The 20,615-nt window shown below is 37.9% G+C and overlaps 1 protein-coding gene across 1 annotated transcript in view; it reads right to left on the bottom strand.

The window, feature by feature from the left end:
- The window catches only part of PIK3C2G (phosphatidylinositol-4-phosphate 3-kinase catalytic subunit type 2 gamma), a 209,323-nt gene that overhangs the window by 70,418 nt on the left and 118,290 nt on the right, over positions 1-20,615 (bottom strand). Inside the window, exons 18-23 of the mRNA XM_075160158.1 lie at positions 14,094-14,274; positions 12,623-12,730; positions 10,241-10,333; positions 7,915-8,044; positions 5,660-5,796; positions 2,822-2,991 (exon numbers count right to left, since the gene is read on the bottom strand). Of these exons, the coding sequence (XP_075016259.1) occupies positions 2,822-2,991; positions 5,660-5,796; positions 7,915-8,044; positions 10,241-10,333; positions 12,623-12,730; positions 14,094-14,274 (819 nt within the window). The remainder of the gene's footprint in view (positions 1-2,821; positions 2,992-5,659; positions 5,797-7,914; positions 8,045-10,240; positions 10,334-12,622; positions 12,731-14,093; positions 14,275-20,615) is intronic.

Genomic DNA, 20,615 nt, shown 5'->3' with positions numbered 1-20,615 from the left:
TTTTATTACCATTAACAAAATGTGTCATCCCATATGATTTAAAAAAAAAAGCTAATGAAATCTCATGGTTCAGTAAGAAAGTTCCCTGTGGGACTTTGGGAATAATTCTTCTGCCAAGCTCTGTTATTATGCTATTGGTTAGATATATCATATGTCTCTCTCCAACACTTCTGAAACATTAGTTCCTAGATAAGTAAAGACAGGTTATTAGTACTATTTAACATATTTGCTGCACTGTGAAGGTACATGGAACTGGAAAAGACAGAAAGTTCCTGATTCCTCTTCCCTCTGAAATCAGTAAGAGCTGAGTTACTGATTTGTGCCATGGACTCAAAACTGAGCAAATTTATTGGACATCATTTAAAGATGAGGGCAGGAATTAGAAAAGTTAACTAATCCCTTGTTCGGGTGTTATACAATCATGAATGCAAAAGTGAGCATGACTGCATGAATCATATCAGCTTCCAGGGGTTCTCTGAAGACTCATATTGGATTTGATAGAAAGAACTGCAGCCCATGCATAACAGCGTGCAATTCTCAAAGCTGCCATGTATGCCTTTCACTTTATTTATATCAGAAGAAATGCTCTGTATGCAGAATACTGGAGAGGACCTATCCTCATGAAGCTTTGTGAGGAATAGGAGTTTTTTAATGGCAAAAAGCACTCCCTGAGGACAGAAAATGGACAACTGTGGCAAGCAAGTTATCTTCCTAAATTCTGAAAGGAATGACTCTTTTAAACAGTTCAGACAGGGACTCCTTTTCTATAAGCCTTCATTCGTTTGCATAGATTAAAAAAAAAAAAAAGTTTGTTTGTGTGATGTGCGTAAAGACCAGTTGCATGTATAGGGATTTGTATCAGTTACATTTCATTCTTTAAAGCTACCTATAGAACTTCACAAGTATGTCTATAGCATCTACTGTACAAAACCCTAATGGTCAGCACTAATAATTCTAAAGATTTGAAAGCATTGTGCTGCTGTTTTATCAATATTATTTCAGGGGTATGATATTGTTGGGGGTGCAAAGAGCTCAAATAAAAATCTAATAAGAACTCAAATAAAAATCTAATATAAAGAGCTGTTAAAGAAACCAGAGGCTAAACTATTTCACAATTTGCCTTGTGGGAATGAATAGATACAAATGCCACTGAAATTTTGAGAGAGCCTGAAATTTATGGGATGTAGAAATGTGATATCCCTGTGTTCCTGTGTTACAAATATGTTACATTTCATGAAGGTGCTACAGCTCATGAGAACTATAGTCATTAATATTGTATCTGCCCATTGCATGTAGTTATGAGGAAGACAACCATTGTCCCATGATGTTCACAACCTACTGTTAAGTGTGAGTCCTAGTTTTACTCAAGAACCACGAGGGCATTCCATGAATGGAGGTCCTAAAATGCATTATTTTATTATATAGTTTAAAAGTAATGTGCTGCATGGAGAAACAAGAAAAAAATGGCTGCTGTTTGTGGAAGTGACGATATTTGAAGTCATTTTCTTAGACTTTATAAGAAGGTGTAGTATGTCTGAGTTGTAAAACAGTAAAATCAACATGTATTTTTATTATTGCTATTACATGATTTCTGTTTAAATTTGGTCATTGTGTCCCCCCCTATATTTGCTTCGTCCTGTTATTCAAATTAGATAATTCTTTGCTCATGTAAAATTACTGCTCAAGGAAATTCCTGTTAGGCTCCAAAAGGAGGTTTGTTGGAGTGAGGGATGCAGCACTTGACTTAGAGTGTACATGAGTATCTTTTTTTATTACTCTGTTCTGCTTTATTCTTTCCACAGCAAATAAGTAGGATTAAGGGAGCATATCTTGAATGATTGATGATAATTCTGAGCACTGCAACTAAATCTTTTGACTGCCTGGCTTAGAAGTACTTATTAGCCCCATCAGCTTCCCTCATGTCAATACTCCCACACTGTTATTTCTGTCTAACACACTGAGTCTAGAATAGGCAAAAGCCAGCTTAAATAAAAAAAAAAAAAGAAAAAAGAAAGCAACAATTAGCTCAAACTTAATTCTGGGATGAGTTCTGGAAATTATTAGGAAAGACACCCCCTTACACATACACTACTCATCTTGTCAGTATTAGGGATCATTTATCCATTCCCTACTCTGCTATAACAGCTTCTTTGTGTTTTACACATACTGGCATTATCCTATCTATTCTTTTCCATCCCAATTCATTCCTCCATAGTATGTTCACATTAGGAACTAGGATACATGATCACACTATTTTATTTATCTTTATCATGTGATGGTTACATCACAGATAGATACAGAAAAATCACAGTCGTCTTTAGGTAAAATCAGACATTTGCAAACCAGCCCCTGAGTTCAGTGTGGTTAGATATAAAACTTCAAAAGATAATGAAAAAGCTAGCAATTTTACCCGCAGAAGCATAATGTAATTATTCTGCATGTCTATTTGGAAAATTTGGTTTCTTCTCTGAATATGGGAAGAAAGTGGTCAATTAGATACTTCTATGGTTTTGGATCCATTACAGGAATGCTCCTTTGTTAGAAAAAAAACAATGGACATCAGCATTCTTTTGGCATAGGCCCGTCTACTGTTCTGGTCACTACTGAACTGCATCATTCAAATCTCTGACGAAACAAGGATTTAGATTTTTTTTTTTTTAGACTGAAAGGGGACCTCCAACATCTAATTTTAATTCCTTTTCCAGTCATTCCTATATTTTTAGAGGTTTTGTGAACAATGAAAAGATGTTGTTTTGAAAAATTCAAATTTCCACAGAACACTGCTTTAAAGTTTGATATATGCATTATTATAGATACTAACCTTCTTATGCTTCCAAATGTCTGTGCGTGACCTAAAAATCTTCCAAAATCTATGTGGAACATGTGTCCGGCATTTGTCAGCATTATGTTGTCACTGTGTCGATCACAGACTCCCAGGATGAAGGTAACAACACACCAGCCAGCGCAGGAATAAAAGAAATTCCTTATTGCCTAATTAGTAAAACAAAAGCACTTACTGGAAATGTACAGAGAAGTATTTGTTTGTGACGTTAACAAGAAAACCAAAAATTGTGGTTCTACAAATGCTATCCATGTTGCTAACATTTTAACAAACAGGTGTTTGTAGGAATGGTATGCAAACAAGTAACACAGAAATTTCAAAGTTACAATGCATGAAGTTTTCACCTTGTGTTTTACAGATACTTGGAATTCTATAGAAAACTTCTAAGGTGAAATGTACCTAAGAAAAGCAAGCTTCTTGTCAGGAAGCTGACATTTGCTGTTCAATAGCCTGCATGTATATTGTAAAAACAGTTGTTTGGAAATTAGTTGGAAATCCACAAATTTAACCATTTGCTTTGTAAAGAAAGGTTGTTTTACACCCACTGTACTGTTCTGTACCTACATGGATCTTTTTTCTCCAGAACTCAGTTGCCTTTCTCAAATCCTAATTAATCAAGTCTCACAATACTCCAGCCCAAAGAATTAAACCCCATTTTACAGAAATGAACTGAAACAAAGAAAGGCTAAATCGTTTTATGCTCCTAGCACCTGTGAATCGGAATAGACTTTGGGATCAAACCTAGTGTCATGCAGAGAGACCCAAGAGAGTCATTAAACCAAAAACCAGTCTAGCAGTTGTGTTTAATATAACCTACTCCTCTGATGCTCTTTTACGTGGTGGAGATGTGTACTTTCATGGTTAGTCTGCTTCGTGTAATTAGACTGCCTCATTCAGATCTATCTCATGAATATTATATTGTGGCACTTTGCCAAAAATGTGCCCATGGCAGACGTAAGAAAATGTACAAGCTAATGATCTGCTCACCAGACACTCATAGGTGGATTCCAAGTTTTCTGCTAACTTCAGTGTGAAGTATTTAAAAACTGCCACTTCTCCTAGTAGAAGAATCTACCCAACCTCTTTCACAACACACAAATTCTGTGTCCTTTCTCAGCGGAGAGTTATTCCTGATTCAAATGATTATCACTCTTCTACCCCAAAGCATAAGGAATAGCTTCTGTCTTTTTTAATCTTACCCACTACAGTTTAAGAACTGAAAATGCAGTTCTCATTCAGAAGTCTTAATCTCCCCTGAATCTCAATCACAATATGATTCATTTATATAGAAACCCAAACAATCCTAATCTGTGATCTTTATGTTTTTGGACAAAACCTACATTAGCCAAGGTAAATCATTATTTAGGCATTGAGGATTTCCCTGTAGATGCAGGGTGCCACCTGCAATGGCTGATACGGATGACAGCACTGTGGAAGACAGGCCACAGCACAAGAGTTTGGTGAATTTTATGTCTAACTGTACTACTTACTCACTTTGATGACCTTGGGTAAAACACCTAAGCTTTCTGTGATTTTGTTCACCCAGCTGTAAAATGAGGATATTAAAGCCTATTCTGCATGAGTTTTTTGAGCACCTTAGAAACAGTATTGTATGAGTGAAAAATTATTAAGGAATAAAAGAGAAAGGTTCATTCACCAGTGAGTGCAAGGTGAATGTAGAGTAGTAATTTTATGCATACCCTATGCAATCAGATCGGATTGTATTTTATATGTTTAAAAAATTGAAAGAAAATGGATAGAAATTGGTTTTAGAATATTCCACATTAACAGTACTTCTTACAAACAGCAGCAGCAGGAAGAAATCAGGTTTTCAATCGCTAACTAATAGTATCTCACTTTTCAGTAGAAATGTTGGCTGCACTTCTACCATAACATTGTAAACATACAAACTTGTGAAAAAACAATTCTGTACAGATTGTTCCTGTTTAATTTAATCAAAATGATATACTAGGAATTCAAGTGCTCTTACTGAAAATGTGGATGAACAAATGCCTATGGAATAATTACAAAATTACTAAAGCTTATATAACATATTTATGCTATACATCTACTAATAAACTCTTATAAAAGCACTTCATTTTCAGAGTGGTAAACACTCAAAACTCCCTTTAAATTTAAAATTTTGGCTACTAATCTACTGTAGGGATGGAGTAGGGCTCTAAAAACTGTCCCAGTAACAGAAACATTAAAAGGTTTTTCATGGGCCTCAGAACATGCTCAGACAACAAAGAATGAATAGAAAGAGTTCCTTGGGAAACCTCTGTTTCTATAAATAAAATTTCTCATTTTTTGGCTCATGCGTAATGTCTAGTTTCATAAAATCAGATGCATTACATGGGATCCCACAATGTGATATGAAAAGCGTGATCTTATGTATCATATGACTAGGTAGTTTTGATAAAACAGCTTTCTAAAACTGTGGGTATTGACATGGTCATTTCCAAATACAGAAAACCCACTGAGACTTTGCATGGTTTATATAAAATAAAATATTTAGAGAGCTGACCTAAAAAATAAATGTTTTCGAGTTCAATACTTAATTACTACTTCAGCTTCTCTTCACTTTAATACTAAACTTCAAAACATCTCTATGATACATTTTTATAGAAAATGTATTACAATGCACCTGATCCAGAGCAATATCTGCTTAGAAAGAAAGTGCGTTTAAGTCAATTCTATGCACGTGACTTGTTTGTCTTGTGTTTGAGTCATTTGTTTTTGCTGCTTACTGCTATTTGGTTTCTTTTTTCCCGTGCTAAAACATGAAATGTTTAATAAGCTTCATTATTATATTACCTCTTGGTAACTTGATTCCAGAGGATGGTGATGACGGAACCATTTTTTAATTGTGTTTTCTTTCAGTGGTCCTATCAGACCAGACTCCCTGTGGATCTTCGCTAGTGTGGTAGCATCTGGCACCATCTGTACCAATCCTAATCAGACAGAAAAGAGTTCACATGAAAAACCTTCAACTTTAAAAAGATATGAATACCATCAATACATATTGCCTATTGTTGGATCATTCCATGCAGAAAAAATACATACTTAAAAACTTATAAAATAATGAACTCAAGAGAAAATATAGATCAGGATTGTTTTTCTCTTTCTCTTTGGACACAAAAAACAAAGGACACTTAGTAAAAAGTGGCAGTTGTGCAAATAAGAAATAAAACCACCAATAACAATATTATGGAAATAACTGCCTCAAGGTACCAACGAGGCCAACAATTTAACAAGATTCAAATTGGGTAGAATATGTACAAAACCAACAAAAATCTATAAAAAATAGGATCAGATATTTACTATGAAATATAAAGTTATTTCATATGTGTTATTTCAAAGTTATTTCAAACTCTACACAAATTTTTCTGCAGTATGTGATGCGGATCACAGCTAGGAGAAAGGATACTAGATAGGGCAGAAATTAGTCTGATCCAAGATGACATAAATTGGGACCTTGAAGTGCAGAGAGAAGCCAAGCATTTTGCAATGCTTCACTTGAATTCTCTGCCTCTACTGCATGCACTTAATTCCTTTTTTGGAACTGAGACCTGGCTTGTCAGCCTTCTGTCCCTGTCCCTGTGTTTGGTCCCCTGGCACGTCATCCCACAACTCTGCATTACAGGAAGGGCTTCCTCTAACAATTTCAGCTGGTGACAGGCTCCTCTACTATACCATGCCTGGAAAGTGGGATACTACCAGTGCTTTATCTGCTTTTCACATTTCTATGAAAACTGATTTCTGTGTTCCCATGACTATGAAATTATCATCTCCTATCCCCCTTGTGTAGAAAAGGTGGCCCATGGAGCAAGCTGTTAGCCTAGGACTTGGAAGACCTGGGTGCACAAGGCTACTTTAGCACATGTCCTGTATGGGCCACAGGCATGTCAGTTGGTCCTTTTATCCTTAATCATTAACTGTAAATCAATTATGTTAACACTTCTGTAGCTGATAAGGAAAGACATTGTGAGGAAAATCTGTCAGACACCGAGAGGTTTTCTGTTACTGTGGTGCTGAAAGGAAGAGACTGTCAGGCAGAGAATATTATTTGCAGATGATCCCTGCAGCTTTCTTGGCAAAAACCAAATTAAGTGTTAGTATATGAGAGAGACTATAATATTATGTTCAGAAATGGTGTTCTTGTATTATTTGGCTTTGAAGCAGAAGCCTTCAAGTTTGACTCCCACCCCTACGAAGAAGAGAGGAGTCTTTTTCAGGTCACCTTAACCACCCGCCATGTGCATGAACTCATCTATACTTTCTCCTAGCTCCTTCAGATCATTCATCCTCTCTCATTACCTCTTTGTGGCTCAGAAAGCAATGATTTTTTTTTTTGGTAGTTTTTGTACAGCAGGTAATCTGGATACATCAGTCTTCTATTTGTGCAAGGATTATTTTCAGTAAAAGATTTGGAAACTCAGTAAAAAATAGTAAGCTTATTGCTGTCAGTAAATTTCTTCAGCAAGCAATTGGTATCCCTGCCACAGCTCTGCTATAACAACCATAAAAGAGAGAAATAAAGCTTTCAGATGCGTCAAGCCTGCCCTAAGCAGCATAAATCACAAGAGTAATATTTCAAAATCAACACTGTGAAGCTGTCATCACTTGTCTATAGGTGCTTTCCGTAGCCACATACATCTAGGTTCATTTAAGCATCTATGCAGGATCACACTGATTAAAACTTTAGTAGCTGTGGCCAACTTTCTCCAAAGCTCTCTTTTTGATGTGTGAAGTTACTTTTAAGAATCTGGTGCAAGCTGATGGTGTTGAGGTTTTTGGAAAATTCTAGTCTAAGTTGCTACAAAATTCAGTGAGTTTGGTTCTACTTATTCTGGAGAGGAAGAATCAATGAATAAAATGAGTATTCAGGAATAGGCACATATACAATTTAGGGCCTGAGTAACAGAAATTCTGAGGGTTTTTTTTCTTTAAAGGGGAAGATAAATAAGACACCCATCAAAATAAAAGTTAAAGGGAAGATTTTTGTATACTGCTGTTTACATGAGATATGAATAATGTAATACAGGTAACTTTCATAATGTAAAACTGACCTTGGCCTTTTCCTGTAGATAAACACCTATAAATGATCATTTGCATATCCAGTCCCTCTTGGAGCCAAATGCTGTCCATCACTCGAATAATTTGCAGAACCAGCATATCTTGACGTAGATCATCGCCTACCTGTGAAAATTGCACGAGAAATCCAGGTTTCTCCTTCAATACCAAATAGAAATAACTTCCTATTTCATTTGGATTTTTTCCCTCACCAAAATAGCTACGTTCATTTTACAGTAAATCCCTCCTGTTTTTCTTCAAAGTTGCTACTTATCTTTCTGTGTCAGAAGAGGACAGAGTAAATGGCACACATAAGCAGAAACAGTTTTGGCAGTCACTGAGATGATAACAAATGTTCCCTGATTAACTGCAGCCTTTCTGCTTATTATTCCTATGTAATTATTACAGTTTGAAAATTTAATCCGGAGGTAGGATCCTAATTTAGTTACATTTTAAAGTCTACCTAATGCTAGATCCCTTTTCACAAATGACAGCATTTGTCTAACGTTAAGCTTCACAACTTGGAATTTGCAGCAGTCTGAAGGGGAATTTTATAACAAATTTATATTTTATCCATGACATGATTCATATTCAGTTTCAAACAGTGATGCAGTGTTGACTGCTCTCCCCATGGAGTCAGTCAAACAACAATCTTAGTGAAATGGGGCTTTAATTGTAGCCACAAGAGGTAATGAAGAGATTATCTTCAACCATGGCTGAGTAAATGGCCTGTGAAAACAAAAGCTCTGCTTTTTTTGTTTCCTCCTCCCCACCTCATCTAAAATACATGTGACTTTCACTGGTATTTTTAAGTGCTTTATTCTTTTATTACATTATTTTTATGTAAGCATTCCAATCTACAGACACTTAATGCTATGAAATGAGTACTTGAGGAAACATAAACTATTATTTAAAAAACCAAAACAAAATATATTTTTCTTTCATTTAAATGTGATCTTAACTCCAATTAATTCTTCTCAGTACCTTAAACCTGAGAAAAATTTTATTCTCTCCACTTATCTTCCCTCCTTCCCTCACGTATAGTGTTATAGTGTCAGTAGACTATTTAGTATATCAGTGCTTATCATTTTATGTATGCATTATCCATCATGAACAAACAATGGAACTATAGTACAAGTAAAAGGTACTTTAACACAATGGTTTGCTGGCAGGTGAAGGTGATGTCAGCTATAATACTTCTACAGCAACTGGACAGTTGGTTGGTTGTTGAATGTTACTGAGCAGGGGAAATACTCTCTAGGTAAAACCAGCACAAAAGTTTAAATGCCGCATGGGCAGGCATTTGCTGAAGTTGCTCAAGTAAGTAGGAACATGTCTATTGAACATCGATTCTCAGATGAAATAGCATAAGAACCAGCTTTCTAAATATTCAGAAAAATGTAACGTTGCTAGCCTCCCCCTAACATGCCTGGAAAGCATAGTTCTATTCCTGAGAGTCACAGCTGCTCTAAAGGTCAATTTAATTCAAGACGGCCTAGAAATCTTTTTTTTTTTTTTTAAATTTATTTTTATAAATTTTTAGGCTTCTGGTTTGGAACATGATACTGCAAAAGAACTAGTAATAATGTTTTTGGCAACACTGTCTATTTTGTATCCATCAGCCATTTTATGAACTTCAGTGTTCTCTGAAAACAGTATCCACTGTTATGGAAGACTTTTGCTCTTTTGAAAGTAACTTTAGATTGCATGTATTGTCTTTTGCGGATGGACACAGCACTGTCCTGAACTCTGAAGCTTTGAAGGTGACAACTGGAAAATAAACCAGTTTATTTTCAGAGTCAGTTCCTCCAAGTAACTCCAAAGAGACAGAGCTCCTCTGCTGTTCCCTCCACCTCCCTCTTCCTCAGCACGCTCCCCCATGCTGGCTGATAGAGGCAGAATTAGTTCTGTATAGCAAATGCAGTTTCTAACACTCCAGTATTTTGATTTCTTAGAGACATATGGACAAGGCTACTGGATTCAGTCATTCTGAACTATCCTTTCTCTGAGGCTTGCCCTCCGACTCCAGTGTGATAAATAAACTAGGTTTAAAATATAAACTTCATATTTTAGCCTGGTTGTCTCCACTAAGAAAAAAGATTGCAAGGAGTTGTTTGATTTTCTACATATCAAAAAGTTGATACTTCAATACATTGCCTCAGCATATTCCATTAAAAGTTCGAGTGTCAAAAATAATTGGGAAAAGTGAACAGCAAAGCCAAATCAAACATTCTCAAGCTCAAGGTTTAAAACTTAAATTAGGTGAATTTCAAATCAAAATTTTCCATACAAAAGGAATGGAAGATTAGAGGAAGAACATACCTTAAAAATAACATTGATGTTTCCACTTGGAGCATTTGCATTGATGAAGGAGATTTTTAACGGAAAAGCATTGGACGTAAAATATGAACACAACTTCAGGGAAAAAAAGATGAGAGAGAAGAACAACAGTGTCACATATACAAAACATCAGGCTAATACAATACCTCTGAAATCTTTACCATCTTTAAATACTGCTCAGTAGTACTGACAACAAAAATAAATAATTCTTGATATTATTGACTGTTTAATTGCATCAGGAAAATGAGAAATTCTTTTTCCCAGACAATTTGTTTCACTCAATAATCAGATTATACGAATGGATAATATTTTCCATGCTAACTGTTCTTCATTTTCACCCAGGTCTATTAACGATAAACTTTGGCTGGGACTAAGTGGACAAAGTATGTAAGACTGATCTAACGAGAATCTGTAAAGCACCGAAAAGCCTTCGGTCCTATTATTTTCTGCAAAAAAAATTGCCCAATCATGCAATCTTTATGGAAGGAAAGAACCTGCTAATTTCTTTGGTTACCTCACTCTGGCTGAGAATACAGGAAATTCTGAAAATCACAATCTATTTTATGTGGAATTTATCTTAATTAAACATAAACTCTGACTTCTCATGCCCTACAGCTCCTTCCACCTGAAGACCTCAAAGGGCTTCAAAAAGCATTAATGAGCCAAGCACTGCAACTCCTGTGTGAGTTAGGGTGGTATTATTATCATCATTAAAAAAAGAGAGGGGGGGGAACCCACGAAAAAACCCAACTAAAGACAATGGTAAATTAATGGCCTGGTTTCTAGAAATAATGAGCGCCCCACAGGAACTACTGCTGTCCTTACTGGGTGGAGTGCAATGGAGGCTAATTTGAACAAAAATGCTACTAGACACAGTTGTCTCTTGCTTTTCATCTAAACATCTCAAAGCATGGTGCAATCATTCAAATATTATCTTAGGCACATCATACCTCCGCGACATGCAATAGCTATTACTGATGATGAAATCCTGACCCCCTATGGAATTTTGCCAATTGAAATGTTTCAATAAGTGCTTGAAAGGTTACTGTGAGATAATGCATTACCGATAGAGCTGGGAGCAGTGCTTGCTACTAGTAAAATCAATAGATGATACCAAAATGAATTACATTTAGGTAATTATAAGCACTTAAAAATTCTAATTTGCATGATTATACTGACATACAGTTCAATCAAGAAGCTGCATATATTTATAGCAAGAAAATGACCTATAATGATATAAGAAAAATGAAAAAAAATCTCTCTTCAGATACTTATATTTAAACATTTTGTATCTGTCCAGTCAAGCTGGTACACTATAAATAGCATGACTGTATGGTGAGACACCTTCCCATTAGTCATTATTTCCAAAAAGCCTGAAAGCAGTGAGAAGCAGCAGGTTTCAAATTCTTCTGTCTTGTGTCACACACAATTGGCCCAAGTCTGTGGGGTGCTGGAAGACCTCTGTTCTCAGCGAGATCAAGGCTGAATAGCAATTACTTGGAGAATCACAGGTCAAAGGCAAATGAAGGGATCAGCACCTCTTAGAATCAGGTCCACTGTGGATAATGAGCCAGAGAACAAAAAAAAAGAGCACAAATTGCTGTAATTAGGCAGCTACAACTGGTAATATATATGGGTGTTCAGGTTTGTTTTCTCTTGCTGCTGGATACCTTTTCCTTCTCCAGAGATGGAACAGCTTATTCCTGGCAAAATATTGTTTATGAAAACATTTCTAAACAATGAATAACGGAGTCTTAGTACCGTGGTCAAAGTAAAGTCAAGTAACACTAAAGAGCATTGTTGTTTCCTTTATTCTTAAGTCATTTTTAATAGGGGTCATAGACACGGGGAAGTTACTCTGAATATTTAATATTTTAGCAGTTCTCAGTCATGTGTCTAGTCTCACCTCAGCAAAAAGAGAGCTAGCTCTAGGCCTTTAGCTGCTCCCATACGTGACAGGTGAGAGTCTTAGATGAGAAAAAAACTGCCACCAAGAGCTACCTGGGCAGGATGGTAACTGGGTCTCAGCTTCAGGGAACCCAGGTGCCCTTGCCAACCCCAACACCATGGCAGGGCAGCTGAGCTGGGAGCAGGCTGCTCAGAGTTTGAAATCTCTGCTGCCGCTGCTGCGCAAGGCGAGACATGCATGCAACACCCACCCCACCAGTCCCCTTCACCTCTGCCTCCAACAAAGGCCCCCAGTTTAAAGGGGATGAGGCTAGATGTCAGTTTACCAGATGACTCATGCTTAATAGTAGTAAGATTATTTCCCAGTCAATGCAGCCATTCACTCCCTCTCCCCCTTTATACTAAAAAAAGGAAATAAAAATTAAAAACATAATCCATTGCATGAGCTAGACTTACGTCTGCCTCTATGCCTTGGACAACAAGCGCAGGATTCAGGGGAAGCCGACAAACCTTTACCTCCTGGAAGAACTGCTGAAGTCTGTTGAGTTCCACCTTTAACACCTCCTGCAACATGTGAATCATTATGGCAACATGAAAGAACATAACAGCAGCTTTTAAGCCGTTGACTGTCTTTCTATATTTTAAACAAGCAGTACAATTTCTGGAGCTCATAGCATCCATGTAACCTTATAACAGCTAATGAGGTCACACTGAGGTGCAGTTATTAAAAATAAGAACTGTGATTTTACTCTGCATTCATGCTTTTTCTGCCTAGATGCACTATCAGTTCATGCTGTCATGTAGGTTCAGATTCAATACCCTTCATTAGGAGCTGATTAGCCTTCACCTGCTCTGCTGCATCTCATGTCTTTTTTGCCTTGCTGGACAACTTCACAATTTGTGGCTTGTTGCCTCAACACTGTGATCTCTCTTGCCTAACTGTAGGTTTGTTAACTGCAAAGTTTGGGAGTTTCTCAATATCACAGTAACTGCAGCCTTGAGATTAATCTCTAAAATCTGAATTATGCATCAGTAATGTATAATGTATCACTACTATTTCTTTTTCTTTACACAGATTTTTCTCTTTGTAAATGTTTTTGTCTTTTTACTTCCATGTTTGCTTTGTTGCTCTCAGTAGCAACACTGAAAGTTTTCTGAAAACTGCTTTGAAAATCTTTGAATCCTTAACAAGGCAAAAAGAATTCATGATAAATATCATGATAACCAGCAGTAGCAGGTATATTTTTATTTGCTTTCTGGTCTGTCTTGCTGAGATCTCAGCAAGAAGCAGTTTTACACATCAAGTAAGTAACAACAATTGTCTTGGAAAATTAACAGTTTTGAATTGGAAATGTACCTACGCAATATAAAAGCTGCACCCACTGAAGAAGATGACTGAAAGCCTTCTACTGCCAGGAATGCATCTCTGCAGATGTGCGGACAGTATTAATTGCTGAATGCTATATTTGAGATATTAAGTACAGTTCACTCTGGTTGGCTTTGCTAAGAAATGAGGATGTTCAGCCTGTCAAGAACAACTCTTAGCAAAGTGTTCGAGAAACACTGCACCTCTACAGGAGTCAAATATTTTGGAATGAAGTGCTGAATGTGAGCGTTTCTTTCAGTAAAATGTTAATCAGCTTTGTTGCCATTATTTCTGACCACCTTCAAGTCTGGTTGAAAAACCATTGATGAAGGAATTTAAATGACATAAAAGGTCTGCTGACCTCAAGAGTAATAAGGATGAGAGTTGTCCTGTTAAATACATATGTTTTACTTGTTTTCAGAGCAGCACAAAATTTTACAAATTTTACTCAAATCTTGAATTTATTTATGTAAAGGGCATTATAGGAAAGAGATGTCACCTTAGAAAAAATAAAATTACCTGAAGAAACTTAGATGGAAGGGAAGGTATTTTTTAACAAACCTTTTTTTTTGGGTCACTGGCAGCTTTTACTTTTTTGGCAATGTCTTCCAGAATGCTGATAAGTTTCCCCTCCTTAGAAAACTCATTGTTCAGGGTTTTTCCAGCACAGAATTGGAGAGCAGCCAGTAGTTTCTGGTACCAGATTTTGAAATGAACTTCATTCTGTGCATTCTTCAACAGCCTGAAGGAAGGAGGGGAAAAAACATCTGTGTATCTAAAACTGATTTTTATTTTATATCACCTCTAGCAGGAACAATAAATGCACTCCAGACTAATCTGTATTTGGTGACTTTGGGCAGCAGAGAATGAAAAAAAATGTTGTTTATTTGTTGGCAGTACTCAAGTCCCATTTGATAACTAATGAGATTTCGAGTGTGTTGAGTCAATAGGAACCTGCCATTTCTTATTGTCATACGTAGTGCAGTGCCTGTATTGCTTCTTATTTCTGCAAGAGAAGTTTACAAAGTGAAAATAAGTTGCATTTTTTGAAGTCCGGTCTTAAATATATATCCCTAAATCCATTCTTTTTTTTTTTCTCCTGCCAGTACACTTACACAGTCAAGCACATCTTTCAGCTAGGAGGTGCATTTAAAGACCATTTTAGTCTCACACATATCATCAGTTCCAGAAACTTTCACTATTTTAAGCTGAGGAGACATTTCTGAAATTGGCTATACTGCTGAAAAGAGTGAAATGAGCCCACTTTATTCCTTTCCTTACTGGTAAGCGTTGGTCTAGAGAAAAAACTCTGCTTTTAGTTCTGCTGAAGTTTGTAAAAGCTTTGGAACTGGAGTTATTACCAACATAAAAGTCAGAAACAAAACCAAAACCATACTTTTTTTTTTTTTTCATGTTTACCATGCAGTCTTCTCTAATCACGCATTCATTTGGGCCAGGAAAGCTGTGGAGTTTAGGGTTTTTTTTAGTTAATTGAATTGGTCACTGGGAATTTTTTTCCTTATGTGGGCCAGAGGTTTTGTACACATTTGATTTATTTTTATAAGTGTAGATGGAATCATCAACTTTATATTGCTACTAACATCCTGCCCATCCCCTGGGATTTCCCTTTGCCTGAAGGACTGATGAACTGCTCTTTGCTTTTGTCTGAACTTTTCTTCCCACAACTTCATCCTTAAGAACATCTCAAACCTTAAATTCCTTATAAATGCCTGAATCTTAAAGCAGTTTCCCTTGCCTGATGAGGTTACCCAAACCTAACAAATAATGCTAGTTTTCACAGCACAGAAATCAGAGAAGCTGTTGACTTTCAAGGCACATCGCATATGAATATGTCACATAACAAAAAGCAAGAACAAGATATATATCAAGCACTGATATTTAAAGGTAAAAAATCATAATTCCTACAGACACTTCAACTCCTTCAAATCATATATAAGGCATTACAATATTACTACCGCAGCCCATCATCTTTTGGTGATGAGGGATTCTTGCCATCTTTTATAAGGCAATGATCCTTCTAGGTCCTCTTTTCCTATATAATTCAATGCAGAATAATATCACCTACTGGTTTCTGAAAAGCCTTTCCAGTTACACAAAACCTCTGAACATCTAAGGGTTTATAAGTACTGAAAATCTTAAAAGAATGTGTGGTGTTTCCATCAGAGATGCCTAGACATGAAAGGGAAGAGATATGAGAAGTTTATCATCAGCACTCTCTGGAGGAGATTGAAATGACATTTCTTTCTGTAGACTAGTAAAAACAAATAATTACTTTTTGGATCAGAAAGAAATACAAATTGTCATTGCAGTGCCTGGTGGAAGGCAGAGACAGCTGTATTCTTATCCTGAACCCTCCACAAACTGAAGAAGGCTGAGAGCACATGCATATACGGTGGTGGATAAACTAATTCTTCCAGATTTCAAGCAGAGTAAGTCCAAGATTCCACAGGACGGGATTCATTTGCTTAAATGTAGATACCTCATTCCATTTCAAATATCCTAGGAAACCCTATTTGGCCTCCAGCTGCTGCCTTGGAAGGGCATGGGCCCAGTAGAGGCAATATCTCATGTGTGCCACTCCCATGCAGATGTCTCAGATTCCCTATGCCATGTAAAATAGCCTATGTTTAGGGTACTGAATCACACTCCGCAGTGGTCTTTTAGCTCAGTTGTAGGCAAACACGATGATATAAAACAAAACATACTCCGTCCACTTCAACAGCAAGTCAGGAAGAAGCTTGGTGATTATTTTTTAAATAAAAGCATTACTGGCACAGTCCAAACTGTCACATGGGCAGGAATTTTAGTCTACTGAAGCAGAGCCCAGCTCAGTCTCAGTCCAGCTAAACAGCTTGCATTTCTCTTGGAGCACAGGCAGAATGAATTTGTTCATTTCTGCCCTGAAAAGACAAGTGCAAATGTAACTAAGAAAAGATGACATCACTGTGATGCTTATTTTCAACTGGCCAGGTTATGTTGGTGCAGAATCTTCTGTCTGCACTTAGGCTTGCATTGGAATCAGCTCCTAAGCATCTAAATCATATTAATTCACCTACTCCATTTTTAACGGTGCGTATTTAGGGAATCCAGAAAGGCTACCTTTTAATGTTTGAGAAGTCCCTTTAATCCTTTCAGATATACAGGACATTAAAACAATTTTTAATTCCCTAAAATGAAAGGCTTAGGATTTCACATGCAGGAAGCAAAATAGAAAAACCGAAATGTTTTCCTATTTTAAACAGAGCTACTCCCTGCATAAGGCAGATCAACTTAGAACATCCAGGTTTTGATTATTCTTACAGCTGAGTGTTCACAGAAAATAAGCTTGTATACACATACAATATAAAGATTTCTTTTTGACCTGAGAAAGGATTCAGATAGCTTATGCATAAGGTGTACATGAGGACAGAGGATGTATAGAGTCTGAATCCTGCCACACGTGCTTCTTGAGCCCAGTCCATGGGGAAAGTTGAGGCAGTCATCATGATCTCACTGGTAAAATCCATTTCCATGCCAGCTGCAGCCCAGCACACACTCCACAGTCTGAACCCACATGGCAGCTTTTGACAGTGCACGTGCTTCCTCAGCAGCCCCATGAGGGACTCAGGGCTCTGCACTCAAAATGTGTCTGGTGAGTGCAGTACAAGCAGCACAACTTCCTTCTGCTTGCCCACTGGGGTAGGTATGCTTTTAAAAGCCTGTAGACATTAATTTGCGAAATGATTTGGATTAACTGCGTCTGACTTCTATATTCATTTTACAAAAGCAGTCCCAAGAAGGATACAAAGGATAGCTTTTAATGTGATGACTCATTGTAGGCTTTGCGGAAATGTTTATTCAACAACTGAACAAATACGCAGTTGTAATTCTGTCTTCCCAGTTTCCTGGCCCACACATCTTCACCCTGCCGTTGCGAGAACTCAGTGGAGATAGGAAAGTCTGCAACTTCTGAGGTAGCAAGATGGAGAAATGCTCAAGACACTAATGAAATTTTCAAGTTAGGACAAGATGCCTAGCTGTGACAGAGGAAGACAAAATCGGAATGATTTAAAACTCAAGGTTGTTTTTTTTTTTTTCCTGAAATTTTCACAGGATTCTGCAAGACAGAACTCAATATAAAAGCCTGGCTTTATGCCAGGCCTACACAGAGGATCTTGCAGGGAGACTTCCTCACTCTTCAGGATTCTCTGATTTGGGACAAATGCCCTCGTTCTCAGCAAGGCCAGGGTAATTCAGATATACTGTCCCAAGATCACTTTCTGGGAAATGGCACAACAGGGCTGGAAACAGAGGGATGCTGACTTGAAATTTAGTAAAGAAGCAAACTAGACTGCCCCTATGTAGCAGCAGTCAGAGGGTCCAAGTCAGATTCTGGGGTGCCCTGAAAGGTGCCCCCGACTTCCTTCTGCAAACAGCTGCTTCTCTTCCTTTCTGCATGCACTCACTCCATGCCTGCAAGGTGGCTACAACCCCATTTTCTGGCACTCGCAGCTGCAGAAGCGTGTGTATTTTTTTTCCGGGTACAGAAACACAAGTGTGCTGGAGAGATTTTTGCCACAGGACAGAAGGGAAGGTGAGCTTTACTCAGGCTGACTTGGCTGCTGTGTCAGAGAAGGAGAAACAAGGCTAAAACCAGCAGCTATGGAGAAAAGGGAAATTAAAAAAAAAAAAAAAGGGAGGTAAAAAAAGGGAAGGAAAGGAATGAGATTGGATGGCTCTTGGTACCCAAACAGGTGAGCTGGCCTCATTCTCCTTCTGTGGTGTGGGGAGATAGGGAAGCTGGTGCTCTAAAGGCCTTGCAGCACACTGTCTGCTCTGAGTTGCTTTTGGCTGACAAGTGAAAGAGTGAGGCTGCTCAGACAACTCTGCTGCTTGAACATCTGTTCCTTGTCTCCTTCAAAAAAGGGAGCAGGGTGAACCAGAGAGTAATGCTTGACAGGACAGATTAGCTTGCACGTAGCCTGTTAAACCACATTGTAGCAAAAGAAACCCAAGAAAAGGCCAGGATCTCCAGTATCTCATTGTAGGTTTTAGCCTCTATCTTCTATGAAAGAACGAGGTACAGTTTGACTGGGTTATTTACATGTGGTGTCAAAGTCAGACTAGTGACCCTAGTTAATTCATTTCCAAGTGATGTCTGGTATTTATTACATAGAAGTTGTGCCTACCAGCACACACACTGTGTACTCGTTGCTTAAGGTGTTTTGAATTCAGAGACACACCATGAAAATGAGGTGCCTTAGGGTTTTAAGGTGACATACTTACTGTCGTTGGTCAATCTTTGGTAAACTTGACCAAGGAAGTCAATATGCTCTGTTGTGAAGGTATATTTTATGCTTGTTTTCTCTTTCACTAAACTGGAGGCAGGACAAGTCACAGAAGAAGAAAACATTAGTACAAGACTGCTGCTCATTATAACATTTAAATGATTCTCCACAGCCCTTCATATCAAAGATTAGCACACACACTTTTCTACCACTGCACAGTTTCCATGTCTGAGGTTGCCATCCATCCTGATTTTCATTAGACATCCTGCAACACTCCTAAACTGTCCTTTGTGCTCTATTGTGCCATAGAGCTATGGTACACACCTGAAGCATATGACGGATTTCATTTTCGACTCCTTGAAGAAAACATTTTACTGTTTACATTCTTAAACAGGAGAGTAAGTTACAAGGGTGGTTTGCCAGTGGGGTTGCATTTGGGCTTTGCAGCTTCTTAATCCCACTGCAATTTACTCACAGACAAAAGGATGAGAGAGATGACAAGAATGTGCAGCTGAAGATTAATACCTCCATCGAGCCTGTGATGGGCCATGAGGATGAGTGGGCAACTGCTGCTATTAATTACTCAGTTGCAAGTAAAACCTTTCTTAGTTTTTTCTTTTATCTCCCCAAGATTACATCAGACAAGGTTTTTAGTTCCCTGTCAGTGATAACGGGAATAATCCCTTTGATAGAGATATCAACATAGCAAGTACTGCACAAACACTGTGAACTCCAACAAATTCCAGATTCTAACAAGTATCGTCCTCCATCCCCTACACCCGCAACTCCCCTCACTCTTCTGCAGAGTACAGCCAAATCTGCAGAACTCATCTTTTTCACTTGCCAGCTGGTCTGCTCAGACACGACCTCTTTAGACACAGCCAGACTCTAAGGCAGCAGAGTCCCAAGCTGGCAAACAAAACTGTGGCTTTTCTGATCTCTTTGCCAGTGCCTAGGATGGATGACTGAACTTGCTGAAGCTCCCAGGAACGTGTCTAGAGGATGGCAACTATTGCTTCAGAGAACAGAAAGGAACACTTGCACTTGTCGCAATGTAATCTCTGTTCCCAGCCTCCTTCACAGCCTCGGTGAGATAAGCCTTCAGTGGCCAGCAAAATTTAATTTAATTAACATTGCGGGAAAGCCTTAAAGTGGCTCTGTTCTCATGGCCCTTTGTTATTCACGAGAAACATACAGTCTATCTCTGTCAACTTCCTTTAAAAAATAGATACAGGATAATACTTCCCTTTTTAAACTAACCCCAAATTCTAGGAAGGTGTGATTTATGTATAACAAGTCAGAAAGGAAAACAGAAAACAACCGCACCATTCTGTGTAGGCCTATTGGGCATGGCAATCAACAAAGCAACAGACGTAAAAACAAATGAACAACTGAGAAGCACAAAATGCCTGACATCTTGAGAACAACACAATTTCTGCAGGGGAGAATGGGGAACAAAGTCAGTTAGGCAGAAGAGTTAATGTACAACAAAGATGGAAGGGACAGAGCAGTTCTCCCAAATGACTGTAGTACTAGGCATTTTCCATAGGTTTACAGAAACACAGTGCGAGGTCATCCACTTGACTGGAAGGACCAAGACGAAACTCCCTTTCACTCTCCCTTTCTTTGACTGAGTACAAAGCCAGCAGAAAGGGAGAAGCACAACAGGGCTGGCAGAACTCTGCCTCGTCTGCTGATCTTTCTTCTCTTCTTTCTTTCTGTTCTAGAACAAGAAGAGAATGAAAGTTTACATTTCTTGAGTAGACCGACTGAAGCGCGGTACAATATTTTCTCT

This window comes from Calonectris borealis, chromosome 1, assembly GCF_964195595.1.
Source record: "Calonectris borealis chromosome 1, bCalBor7.hap1.2, whole genome shotgun sequence".
NCBI lineage: Eukaryota > Metazoa > Chordata > Aves > Procellariiformes > Procellariidae > Calonectris > Calonectris borealis.
The sequence above is the reverse complement of the archived record's forward strand: the minus strand, read 5'-3'. Positions and strand labels throughout refer to the sequence as shown.